Source organism: Somniosus microcephalus, chromosome 18, assembly GCF_052327205.1.
Source record: "Somniosus microcephalus isolate GS21.2 chromosome 18, FLI_Smic_1.0, whole genome shotgun sequence".
NCBI lineage: Eukaryota > Metazoa > Chordata > Chondrichthyes > Squaliformes > Somniosidae > Somniosus > Somniosus microcephalus.
In genome coordinates, this window is record NC_141004.1 from 70125550 (window position 1) to 70138077 (window position 12528).

At 46.4% G+C, this 12528-nt stretch overlaps 1 protein-coding gene and 1 long non-coding RNA gene across 2 annotated transcripts in view; one reads left to right on the forward strand and one right to left on the reverse strand.

Annotated features, from left to right (window-relative positions):
- The window catches only part of LOC147105359 (uncharacterized), a 62592-nt gene that overhangs the window by 30782 nt on the left and 19282 nt on the right, over positions 1-12528 (reverse strand). Inside the window, exon 2 of the mRNA XM_086011653.1 lies at positions 783-907. Within this exon, the coding sequence (XP_085867779.1) occupies positions 783-907 (125 nt within the window). The remainder of the gene's footprint in view (positions 1-782; positions 908-12528) is intronic.
- Positions 806-11983, forward strand: LOC147105360 (uncharacterized). Its single transcript, XR_015081743.1, has 3 exons — positions 806-1020; positions 5648-6155; positions 11578-11983. It is a non-coding gene; the product is annotated as an uncharacterized LOC147105360 (long non-coding RNA).

The window sequence follows — 12528 nt, forward strand, 5'->3', positions numbered from 1 at the left end:
TAAAAGGCCCTAGCAGGCTTCTGTAGTTTCAGTTTCAAGCTGCCTCTTGTTCAGTAAAGTACCTGTTAAACTGTTCTCCCGAAGTCCGTGTATTGTTGAGGCGCGGACTTTACACTTGTGACTTGAACTGGATATTTGTGTCTGTTGCACGTGTACTTCTTCAATCTATCAGCAATCATTAAGCTGCTTTATTTCACAGCACGCGAACATAGAGAGCAACAGCAATGGTCAGATTCACTTATTCCAATGACTACATCCGGTCTCTGCATAACAATACAAAATAACAAAGATGCTACACTTCTCTTACTTGTCGTAGACAGAATAACTTCTCTGCATTCTAGCCTTCAGCCCAGTTTGAACCTCTTCGCCCTGCAATCTGCAGTCTTTTCTTCTCACAAGCTGACTTCAGTGTCAGCTTTTAGTCAAACTGACGATTCCTCCCCATCCAAGAGTGGAATGCACCAGGCCTTTATCTGGCAATGACCCCGACTGAGTTTAAATGAATAGAGTTTTCACAGATGAAATTAGTTTGAACTACCACTAGAATGTTAAACTATCTTTCATTGTCTGCAACATACTCGTTCGGGTATCCCGTCTGCAACATAATGTAATTTTTCCAGCCCTACAATTCTGTAAGTTTAAATAACTGAGAGCTAAGTTTAGCTGAATCGTAGTATTTTTTGACATAAATTACATCCTGGTCACCCCATGGCAGCACAGTGCTAGAGCCAGTGTTTGAGAGGAGGGCTTAACTTGGCTGGTGGATGAGGTCCTTCACATACCTGGTCCACTGCCTGCTGCGCTGCCAGTTTCTGGAAGTCGCCTGTGAAGGAATCCAAATGCTCCTTGTCTATCAGATCTCCGAGCTCCCGCAGACGACGGCCCAAGGCGCTGATCGCTTGCTTTTCTAGAATACAGAACAATCACTGCAGTTAACAAACTGAATTACATGACGTGTGTGGAGAAGTGAGACTTCATATCGACTGCGGAAGCTGAGACTTCACCAGCAGGAATTCTCAGGTATTTCAACCAAACTTTTGACAGATGATGACCCATGGATATGCCCAGTACTTTACCCTGTGGATATGCCCAGTACTTTGCCCTGTGGATATGCCCAGTAATCTACCCTGTGGATATGCCCAGTACTTTACCCTGTTGGTATGCCCAGTACTCTACCCTGTGGATATGCCTGGTACTTTACCGTGTTGATATGCCCAGTACTTTCCCCTGTGGATATGCCCAGTACTTCCCCCTGTGGGTATGCCCAGTACTTCCCCCTGTGGATACGCCCAGTACTTTCCCCTGTGGATATGCCCAGTACTTTCCCCTGTGGATATGCCCAGTACTTTACCCTGTGGATATGCCCAATACTTTATCCTGTGGATATGCCCAGTACTTTCCCCTGTGGATATGATCAGTATTTTACCCTGTGGATATGCCTAGTACTTTACCCTGTGGATATGCCCAGTACTTTACCCTGTGGATATGCCCAGTACTTTACCCTGTGGATGTGCCCAGTACTTTACCCTGTGGATATGCCCAGTACTTTACTTTGTGGATATGCCCAGTACTTTGCCCTGTGGATAGGCCCAGTACTTTACCCTGAGGATAGGCCCAGTACTTTACCCTGTGGATACGCCCAGTACTTTCCCCTGTGGATATGCCCAGTACTTTACCCTGTGGATATGCCCAGTACTTTCCCCTGTGGATATGCCCAGTACTTTACCCTGTGGATAGGCCCAGTACTTTCCCCTGTGGATACGCCCAATACTTTCCCCTGTGGATATGCCCAGTACTTTACCCTGTGGATACGCCCAGTACTTTCCCCTGTGGATATGCCCAGTACTTTCCCCTGTGGATATGCCCAGTACTTTACCCTGTGGATGTGCCCAATATGTTACCCTGTGGTTCTGCCCAGTACTTTACCCTGTGGAAATGCCAAGTCCCTTACCCTGTTAATATGCCCAGTACCTTACCCTGTTAATATGCCCAGTACTCTATCTTGTGGATATGCCCTGTACTTTCCCCTGTGGATATGCCCAGTACTCTACCCTCTGGATGTGCCCAGTGCTTTACCCTGAGGATATGCCCAGTACTTTGCCTTGTGGATATGCCAAGTAGTTTACCATGTGGATATGCCCAGTACTTTACCCTGTGGATGTGCCCAGTTCTTTACCCTGTCGATATGCCCAGTACTTAACCCTGAGGATATGCCCTGTACTTTACCCTGTTGATATGCCCAGTACTTTACCCTGTGGATATGCCCAGTACTTTGCCCTGTGGATATGCCCAGTACTTTACCCTGTTGATATGCCCAGTACTTTACCCTGTGGATGTGCCCAGTGCTTTACCCTGTGGATGTGTGGAGTTTGCACATTCTCCCCGTGTTTGCGTGGGTTTTCTCCGGGTGCTCCGGTTTCCTCCCACACTCCAAAAATGTGCGGGTTAGGTTGATTGGCTATGATTAATTGACCCTTAGTATTAGGGGGATTAAATACGTGGGGTTACAGGGATAGGGTGGGATATGTGTTGGTGTAGGGGTTACGGGGATCGGGTGAGATATGTGTCGGTGCAGGCTCGATGGGCCGAAATGGCCTCTATCTGCACTGTGGGGTTTCTGTGATTCTGTGTGATTCTGTGATGTGCCCAGTACTTTACCCTGTGGATGTGCCCAGTGCTTTACCCTGTGGATGTGCCCAGTACTTTACCCTGTGGATATGCCCAGTACTTTACCCTGTGGATATGCCCAGTGCTTTACCCTGTGGATGTGCCCAGTGCTTTACCCTGTGGATATGCCCAGTACTTTACCCTGTGGATATGCCCAGTACTTTGCCCTGTGGATATGCCCAGTACTCTACCCTGTTGATATGCCCAGTACTTTACCCTGTGTATATGATCAGTATTTTACCCTGTGGATATGCCCAGTACTCTACCCTGTGACTATGCTCAGTGCTTTACACTGTTAATATGTTCAGTACTTTACCCTGTGGATATGCCCAGTACTTTACTCTGTGGATATGCCCAGTACTTTACCCTGTGGATATGCCCAGTACTCTACCCTCTGGATATGCCCAGTACTTTACCCTGTGGATATGCCCAGTACTTTCCCCTGTTGATATGCCCAGTACTTTACCCTGTGGATATGCCCAGTACTTTACCCTGTGGTTATGCCCAGTACTTTACCCTGTGGATATGCCCAGTACTCTACCCTGTGATTATGCCCAGTACTTTACCCTTTGGATATGCCCAATACTTTTCCCTGTGGATACGCCGAGTACTTTCCCCTGTGGATATGCCCAGTACTTTCTCCTGTGGATATGCCCATTCCTTCCCCTGTGGATATGCCCAGTACTTTCTCCTGTGGATATGCCCAGTACTTAACCCTGTGGATGTGCCCAATATTTTACCCTGTGGTTCTGCCCAGTACTTTACCCTGTGGAAATGCCAAGTACCTTATCCTGTTAATATGCCCAGTACCTTACCCTGTTAATATGCCCAGTACTCTATCTTGTGGATATGCCCTGTACTTTCCCCTGTGGATATGCCCAGTACTTTACCCTGTGGATGTGCCCAATATTGTACCCTGTGGTTCTGCCCAGTAATCTACTTTGCGGATATACCCAGTACTTTACCCTGTGGATATGCCCAGTACTTTACCCTGTGGATATGCCCAGTAATCTACCCTGTGGATATGCCCAGTACTGAACCCTGTTGATATGCCCAGTACTCTACCCTATGGATATGCCTGATACTTTACCCTGTTGATATGCCCAGTACTTTACCCTGTTGATGTGCCCAATACTTTACCCTGTGGATATGCCCAGTACTTTCCCCTGTGGATATGATCAGTACTTTACCCTGTGGATATTCCCAGTACTTTACCCTGTGGATATGCCCAGTACTTTACCCTGTGGATGTGCCCAGTACTTTACCCTGTGGATATGCCCAGTACTTTACTTTGTAGATATGCCCAGTACTTTACCCTGAGGATATGCCCAGTACTTTGCCCTGTGGATAGGCCCAGTACTTTACCCTGAGGATATGCCCAGTACTTTACCCTGTGGATAGGCCCAGTACTTTACCCTGTGGATTGGCCCAGTACTTTCCCCTGTGGATATGCCCAGTACTTTACCCTGTGGATATGCCTAGTACTTTACCCTGTGGATACGCCCAGTACTTTCCCCTGTGGATATGCCCAGTACTTTCCCCTGTGGATATGCCCAGTACTTTACCCTGTGGATGTGCCCAATATTTTACCCTGTGGTTCTGCCCAGTACTTTACCCTGTGGAAATGCCAAGTACCTTACCCTGTTAATATGCCCAGTACCTTATCCTGTTAATATGCCCAGTACTCTAGCTTGTGAATATGCCCTGTACTTTCCCCTGTGGATATGCCCAGTACTCTACCCTCTGGATGTGCCCAGTGCTTTACCCTGAGGATATGCCCAGCACTTTACCCTGTGGATATGCCCAATAGTTTACCATGTGGATATGCCCAGTACTTTACCCTGTGGATGTGCCCAGTGCTTTACCCTGTGGATATGCCCAGTACTTTACCCTGAGGATATGCCCTGTACTTTACCCTGTTGATATGCCCAGTACTTTACCCTGTGGATATGCCCAGTACTTTGCCCTGTGGATATGCCCAGTACTTTACCCTGTTGATATGCCCAGTACTTTACCCTGTGGATATGCCCAGTGCTTTACCCTGTCGATGTGCCCAGTACTTTACCCTGTGGATGTGCCCAGTACTTTACCCTGTGGATATGCCCAGTACTTTACCCTGTGGATCTGCCCAGTGCTTTACCCTGTGTATATGCCCAGTGCTTTACCCTGTGGATGTGCCCAGTGCTTTACCCTGTGGATATGCCCAGTACTTTACCCTGTGGATATGCCCAGTACTTTACCCTGTGGATATGCCCAGTACTTTGCTCTGTGGATATGCCCAGTACTCTACCCTGTTGATATGCCCAGTACTTTAGCCTGTGTATATGATCAGTATTTTACCCTGTGGATATGCCCAGTACTCTATCCTGTGACTATGCTCAGTGCTTTACCCTATTAATATGTTCAGTACTTTACCCTGTGGATATGCCCAGTACTCTACCCTCTGGATATGCCCAGTACTTTACTCTGTGGATATGCCCAATACTTTACCCTGTGGATATGCCCAGTACTCTACCCTCTGGATATGCCCAGTACTTTACCCTGTGGTTATGCCCAGTACTCTACCCTGTGGATACGCCCAGTACTTTCCCCTGTGGATATGCCCAGTGCTTTCCCCTGTGGATATGCCCAGTACTTTACCCTGTGGATGTGCCCAATATTTTACCCTGTGGTTCTGCCCAGTACTTTACCCTGTGGAAATGCCAAGTACCTTACCCTGTTAATATGCCCAGTACTCTATCTTGTGGATATGCCCTGTACTTTCCCCTGTGGATATGCCCAGTACTCTACCCTCTGGATATGCCCAGTACTTTACCCTTTGACTATGCCCAGTACTTTACCCTGAAGTAAGATATTAAAAATTGGACATAAAAGGGCAAGACAAACAGGATTCACCTGCAGAAAAGCATGTTTATAACAGGCAAAGCCACAGAATGTTCGAAGATGAAGTATACTAATCACCCATATGTTTGACTTGCAGAAATGAAGCCTGCCAGTTCAGAGGAAAATGAAACTTACAGAGGCAAGACTGGCATGACTCATTTCCAGGAAATTGAAACTTACAGAGGCAAGAGAGGCATGACTCATTTCCAGGAAAATGAGCAGGCCAGGCATGACTCATTTACAGGGAAATGAAACTTATACTATGTGTTAACTCTGTATGAACAGCCACTCCCGGATAGTGATTAATATGTAAACTTTTAAATTGATTGGATCTCCGAGGAGGTATGGCTGGCAAAATGTGTATAACTATGTGGATCTTTGAAAGGCTTGTTGGAGTTTGGACTCGTGTAGGGACGTGAGAAGTTCTCCCCAGGCCTGAATAAACTGTGGTGACTTCAATTATTGGGTCTGTCTTTCTTGCAACAAGCCGGTGACGTCGACCTTGTATATCACTTGGTCCGCACTTTGGGGGCTTACATCTATTGGCGACGAGGATGGGATACGCGATCTGAACAAAACTCTCGGACAACGATAACCTAAGACGGGTGAGTATGTTTAAATTACCACTTGTAAAATTAGAGGTTAATCGCTGGCGAGACGTCAAGTAAGATCGATATAGAAAAAGAACTATAAAAAGAAAGACACCTTTAATTGAAGGCGGTTAAAACTGCCAGACTGCGGTACCGGAAAATGGGTTTAGAAACCTGGTAGGCCCACGAGGTGCGGCTCTTAAAAGAAGTAGTTAAACAGGTTGTTTTAACACTTGGTGAAGGACGAGTCCTTCTAACTAAAAAAGTAAACTGACAGGGGCGGTAAGTCCCCTAAGCCGGGAGGCGGGAAATCCTTATAAGCCGAGAGGCGCCGAAACCTCAGTAAATGAATGAATGATTGTACAATCGTGAGTAAATGAAATAACTCAATAGTCACAAAGAGGTTAAAATGGACAAGTGTGAGGCCTGTCCCAAACGCCTAGCCTGAGCCGGAATTAAGAGGACATCCCACGTGATGGCCAGGATCAAGTAGGACGTAGGGAGACACAGACCCCACAGTATCAGAACCTCGTGACTAAAGGGTTGGTGTGTGTGGAATGAAATGGAGTGATTGCCAGGAAGTAAGAAACTAATTAAGGTAACGCTATAGTGGCGAACAACATAGCGTACAAACCTAATTTACCAACAACGTGAATTAAATATTAGATATATAAAGTGAGACGAGTGAATTTAGAATCATGAAAAAAAAAAGGAGATGGAAAGGAGGATTCCCCACTGTAGGGGGACCTGGATTCTATAACCCAATTCCTGGTAGATAAAAAAATAAAAAAAGACGGTGCAGAGAGCCAAAGGGCTTGGTGGAGGGGACAAACCAACAATGAAGAGGGAAAAGGGGGAATGGTAATCTTAGCTTGTTACCAGAAACAATGTAAGGAATCGAAACAGAAGGGAGAGATAAAGAAGGAAAAAGATCTAATTTGCAGGCTAAACAATTCGAAAACTCAGCAAAGGAAGGAAAAAAGCAACGGGGATTTGGAAAGCCAGGGAAAGCTACTGAGTCACCAATTTAAAAAGGAAAAAAAAAAGATAAACTTAAAGCTTTACCAACATGGAAGTTATTAACATCGGTACCGAGACAAATGAAACACAGGGGCCTAGAAATTCAGTTGTTAGCGCCAGCCGCTAGCGCCTTAGGAGGAGGAGAAGTGGGGCACTAAGTGGCTAGCGCCCGGGCGCGGCGTGATCTGCGCCTCTCGCGAACTTCACTCAAGATTTAGCGGTGGCGCAAAACCGCAGCGCCTGCTCAGCTGCGCGTGCAGATCCTGACATCATTTCATGGTGCAACGCCCTTGGTGCGCCCTGAACCGGAACTTCAGTGGCGCTGCCCCTCTTTGTGTCTGGTGCCCCCAGCAACTGGTAGAGGGGAACGGTTCCCAGTCGCTGCGGGGTGCGGGGGGCGCTATTTAAAGGGGACTCCTCCTGCATTATAAGTGGCAGCCATTTTGTGCCAATCCTTCTGTGTGAGAGACGGATATTTGGAGAGAGCCAAAGGCAGAGAGCTTTCTGCTTTGACTCAGCGCTCGCACAGGTACTTCTGGCTTCAGGCCAGAGCTTTGCACTTGGATTTAACTTTCAGTGCCATAGCCTTGAGTTGCCACATATAATGGGGGCTGCAATGGGTGGAAACGTTGGGCTTCTCCATTGCATTCAAAGGGCTCAGAGACGCCATGAGAGAGTGCCAGTCATGGCCAGATGGAGAACGGCCAACAGGCGTCGGCACAGGAGGCCTTACCCACCCAGGGTATACCGCCAACAGTTCTCATATCTGAACATGTCTGAGGAGCAGTGTGTTCGAAGGCTGCGATTCAGAAGGGAGGTGGTCACTGAGATCTGCCACCTGCTTCACAGAGATCTGCAGCCACAGCTGAGGAGCAGGACGTCTCTGTCGGTGGCAGTGAAGGTGACGGTGGCTCTCAACTTCTATGCCACCGGCTCCTTCCAATCCGCTACTGGGGACATTGCCAACGTCTCCCAGTTCGCGGTACATTGCTGCAGCCACCAGGTGACCAATGCCCTGTTCAGAAGGAGACGTCAGTACATCTCCTTCCCCATGACCCTGGACAAGCAGCAAGAGTGTGCAATGGGATTTGGAAGAATAGCGGGCTTCTGCATGGTCCTGGGCGTAGAACTGATGAACCAGCAATTTTCAGGCCTTGCTTCAGGGCTGCAGTGTGCAGGGCGTGCCAGCCAAAAAATTGACCCTCCCCATTTAAGAGCTGACCGGCGCCAGCGTGTCTGCCTTCATTCAGAAACTCGCCGCACCTGTGCTGCGCCCGTCCTCGGTGTTAGCACCTCGGCTCGCCGGCTTAGCGCCTTATGATAGTCGTGCATCGCCTGCTTTGGCGCAGCAGCAACCTCTTGGGGCGATGCAACTCAATTTCGGCGAAGGTGGCGCTAAGTTGCGCCGGGTGCTAAATTTAGCAAACGCCCAGCTGTAGCGCCCCAAACGTGGCTATACTGAATTTCTAGGCCATACAGATAGTCGGTATGCCTTTGGGGTGGTGCCTGATTACATGGTAGCCTGGAGTAGGCGAGGATATATGACATCAGGAGGAGGACCCATAAGACACGAGAATATAATCAAGGAATTAGTAGGAGCCTCTCTCCTACCCAAAGATTGCGCAATAATAAATTAAAGCACACAAGAAGATTACTGACCGACACCAACAGGGCAATGCATGGGCAGACGAGGCAGCTAAGCGGGCAGCTGAGAAAGGGAATCTGACCAATGAAGCCCAAGTGTTCATGTTTAGTTAAAGTGTGAAAACACAACTGTCTTTTTCGATCAGGAATGTTTTTTTAAGTTACGTGAAGTGACGCAATAATGTTTTGCTCCACCTTCAAAAGCCTACAAAGGAGTTAACCCTTTCCACTGACAGCTGTTTAAGTCCACCAAGCAACAACTTCAGTATTACTGAATAAAATTTAAAGATATTGGATATTATTAAATTTAAGTTTCTTAATGTTAAGTTAATATTTCCCCACAGTGATAGAAGGAAAATTATGATTTGATCCTTTTGAGGAGAGTGAGGAGTATGCTAGAAGGTATAAAGAATGGGAAGGGGAGTTACTACATATATCAATGATGATAGGGCTGTGTATGATGATAATGTTATATGCCATAGTTTGCATCTTCAGGTATGTCTGGAGACAGAGCCACAGAACAAGAAATGAACCAGACGTACAGTATTTTGAACTGATAGAACGGATAAGAGTAGAATAATTCTAACTGGCTGGTGACGACCAGCCCCCCTTTTTGTAATTACAGGAACATTGGACGTCCGGAATGGGGTGGAACGTCCTCACCTTGATCCTTGGGATGAACATAAGTATTGCCGTTGTCGGGGGGGATTAGTAATAAGGAAAACACAGGATGAGGTGTATTTTAGTGTGGCATATAGAGGGAAAATCTATCTTACAAAGATGTAAGAAACGGGGAGTATTGGAAATGGCCGGAGCAGGGTATGCGGCCGGGTTAGCAACAGTTAATAGCTTGGACATAGAAGGAGTAAACGAAGGAGTAGAAGAACTACAAGCAAAAATAGAGAAGTTACTAAAACAAGCTACCGGAAATAGGCAGCAATTGGCACCGGCAGGAAACCAAACAATAATGCAATTGTTGGGGGTGGAAGAGATAATAGCCCCCCATGCAGAAACAATCAATACCATTATTGATCAACTTAATAATGCTTCTCGCCAAACCCATAAGGAACTAATATGTGCCATGTATGGCTCATGGCTATTGTCGAATGCTCAGCATAACATGAGGCAAATAAATAATGGACAGATCCCTGATTGGATTACTAATGAGGATCTGGAAACTTGGATTGACACAAATAAAAGCCTATGTAAGGGGCGTAAAATGGGACAAATATGCCGGGCAGGCAATTGTCTGACCCCATGGACTAAGATGATTGGCTTTGTACTAGCCATCCCACAACTCCCAGAAGAGGGACAGCCCCTATACGACGTGATTAATATAGGAGAGGTACAAAGGGAGAGTTGGGTTAAATATCATGATGTCCCTACCAAGGCACTTTGGGAAAGGGATGAAGATAATAACCAGAAGAATGGAACCTTAAGGGGGGTGGTAATGGATGGGTGCCACCACAAGGGAAGGACATGGGTGTGCACACACCCCCCCACCGAGGGAGACACATCCGAGTGCGGATTTACAAAAACCACCAATTGCACCCTTGAGGTACACCCAAGGGGGAAACCCAAGGGTAGCACCAAGGAACAACGGGACATTTTGTGTCACCACAACTGAACAGAAATATGAATATCAAGATATGACTTGTCCCATTCCCCAACCAAACTTTTGTTTTGATCTAAAGATACCTACACAGATAGGACACTAATATATACACCCACCAAGACCACAGGTAAAGAAAACCTGGTCACTTGATAATATGGGACTTAATAAAGAGGTTGAAACTTATGTCATACCAGAGCCCAAGGCAATTCCTAAGTTAGAGGAAGAGGAAGCTTGGAAGAAATTACAGCAGGAAATGAAGGAAATGTTAAATATTATCATAAAATAGGAGAAGACTTAAAGAAACAACAAAAAGACATTAGTACAACATTAGCGGAAATTCCCCCATCTCTTCCTATTTTGGTAATTGGGGATCAGGATGGTTGGGGACGTTGGGTGCCTCAGTGGTACAAGGCATAATGATATTCCTCGTGATTGTTATTACAATACACTGTGTATTTTTGCTGCTCAAGTGCCTCTGCACCAGAGTGAGTAAAGCCGAAATTGGTGCCGTGACAGAAGCCAAAACTAAAGGGAGGGAGGTTGAGAAGTTAATTATGGAAAACTCCTCCACCTCTCCAAGGCAAATGGTGTAGGACTTGATCTGAAGCCCTGAAATTACAAGGGATTAATTGGGCATGGTAATTAATGACCGGGCCGGACAACCGTAAGATGAAGGTGGCAGAAGGAGGAGTGGTGAATGAGGATTGGTGAGTGATGACAGTCTCGAATGGGCACATCACACACCCGACGCGGGAATGAGGGACAAGCTTGAACAGAAAGCCTAAACCATTAATGCAGGGTCTAAGGGGCCCCGGGAATGGTTACACCAGAATGAATGCATAAAGGAAAGACCACCATACCGCGTGGGGGGAAGTCGGCCTCCAGATTGATAGCATATATACACATGTATAACCTAAACTGGTAGAAGGCCAGAGAGTGCACGCTCAGGCAGACACCAGGAAGTGGAAATACATGTTGACCTGTATTGGAACAATTGTCCAAAAGGTCAAAAGGGGGGACTGAAGTAAGATATTAAAAATTGGACATAAAAGGGCAAGACAAACAGGATTCACCTGCAGAAAAGCAGGTTTATAACAGGCAAAGCCACAGAATGTTCGAGGATGAAGTATACTAATCACCCATATGTTTGACTTGCAGAAATGAAGCCTGCCAGTTCAGAGGAAAATGAAACTTACAGAGGCAAGACTGGCATGATTAATTTCCAGGAAATTGAACCTTACAGAGGCAAGAGAGGCATGACTCATTTTCGGGGAAATGAAACTTACAGAGGCAAGAGAGGCATGACTCATTTCCAGGAAAATAGCAGGCCAGGCATGACTCATTTACAGGGAAACAAAACTTATACTACCTGTTAACTCTGTATGAGCAGCCACTCCTGGATAGTGATTAATGTGTAAACTTTTAAATTGATTGGATCTCCAAGGAGGTATGGCTAGCAAAATGTGTATAACTATGTGGATCTTTGAAAGGCTCGTTGGAGTTTGGACTCACGTAGGGATGTGAGAAGTTCTCCCCAGGCCTGAATAAACCGTTGTTACTTCAATTATTGGGCCTGTCTTTCTTGCAACAAGCCGGTGACGTCGACCTTGTATATCACTTGGTCCGCACTTTGGGGGCTTACATCAACCCTTTGGATATGCCCAGTCTCTACCCTCTGGATATGCCCAGTACTTTACCCTGTGACTATGCCCAGTACTTTACTCTGTGATATGCCCAGTACTTTATCCTATGTAGATATGCCCAGCACTCTAACCTGTGGATTTGACCAATACTTTACCCTGTCGATATGCCCAGTACTTTACCCTGTGGATATGCCGAGTACTTTACCCTGTGGAAATGCCAAGTACCTTGCCCTGTTAATATGCCCAGTACCTTACCCTGTTAATATGATCAGTACTTTACCCTGTGGATATGCCCAGTACTTTACCCTGTGGATATGCCCAGTACTTTATCCTATGTGGATATGCCCAGCATTTTACCCTATGGATATGCCCAGTACTTTACCCTGTGGATATGCCCAGTACTTTATCCTATGTGGATATACCCAGTACTTTACCCTGTGGATATGCCCAGTACTTTACCCTGTGG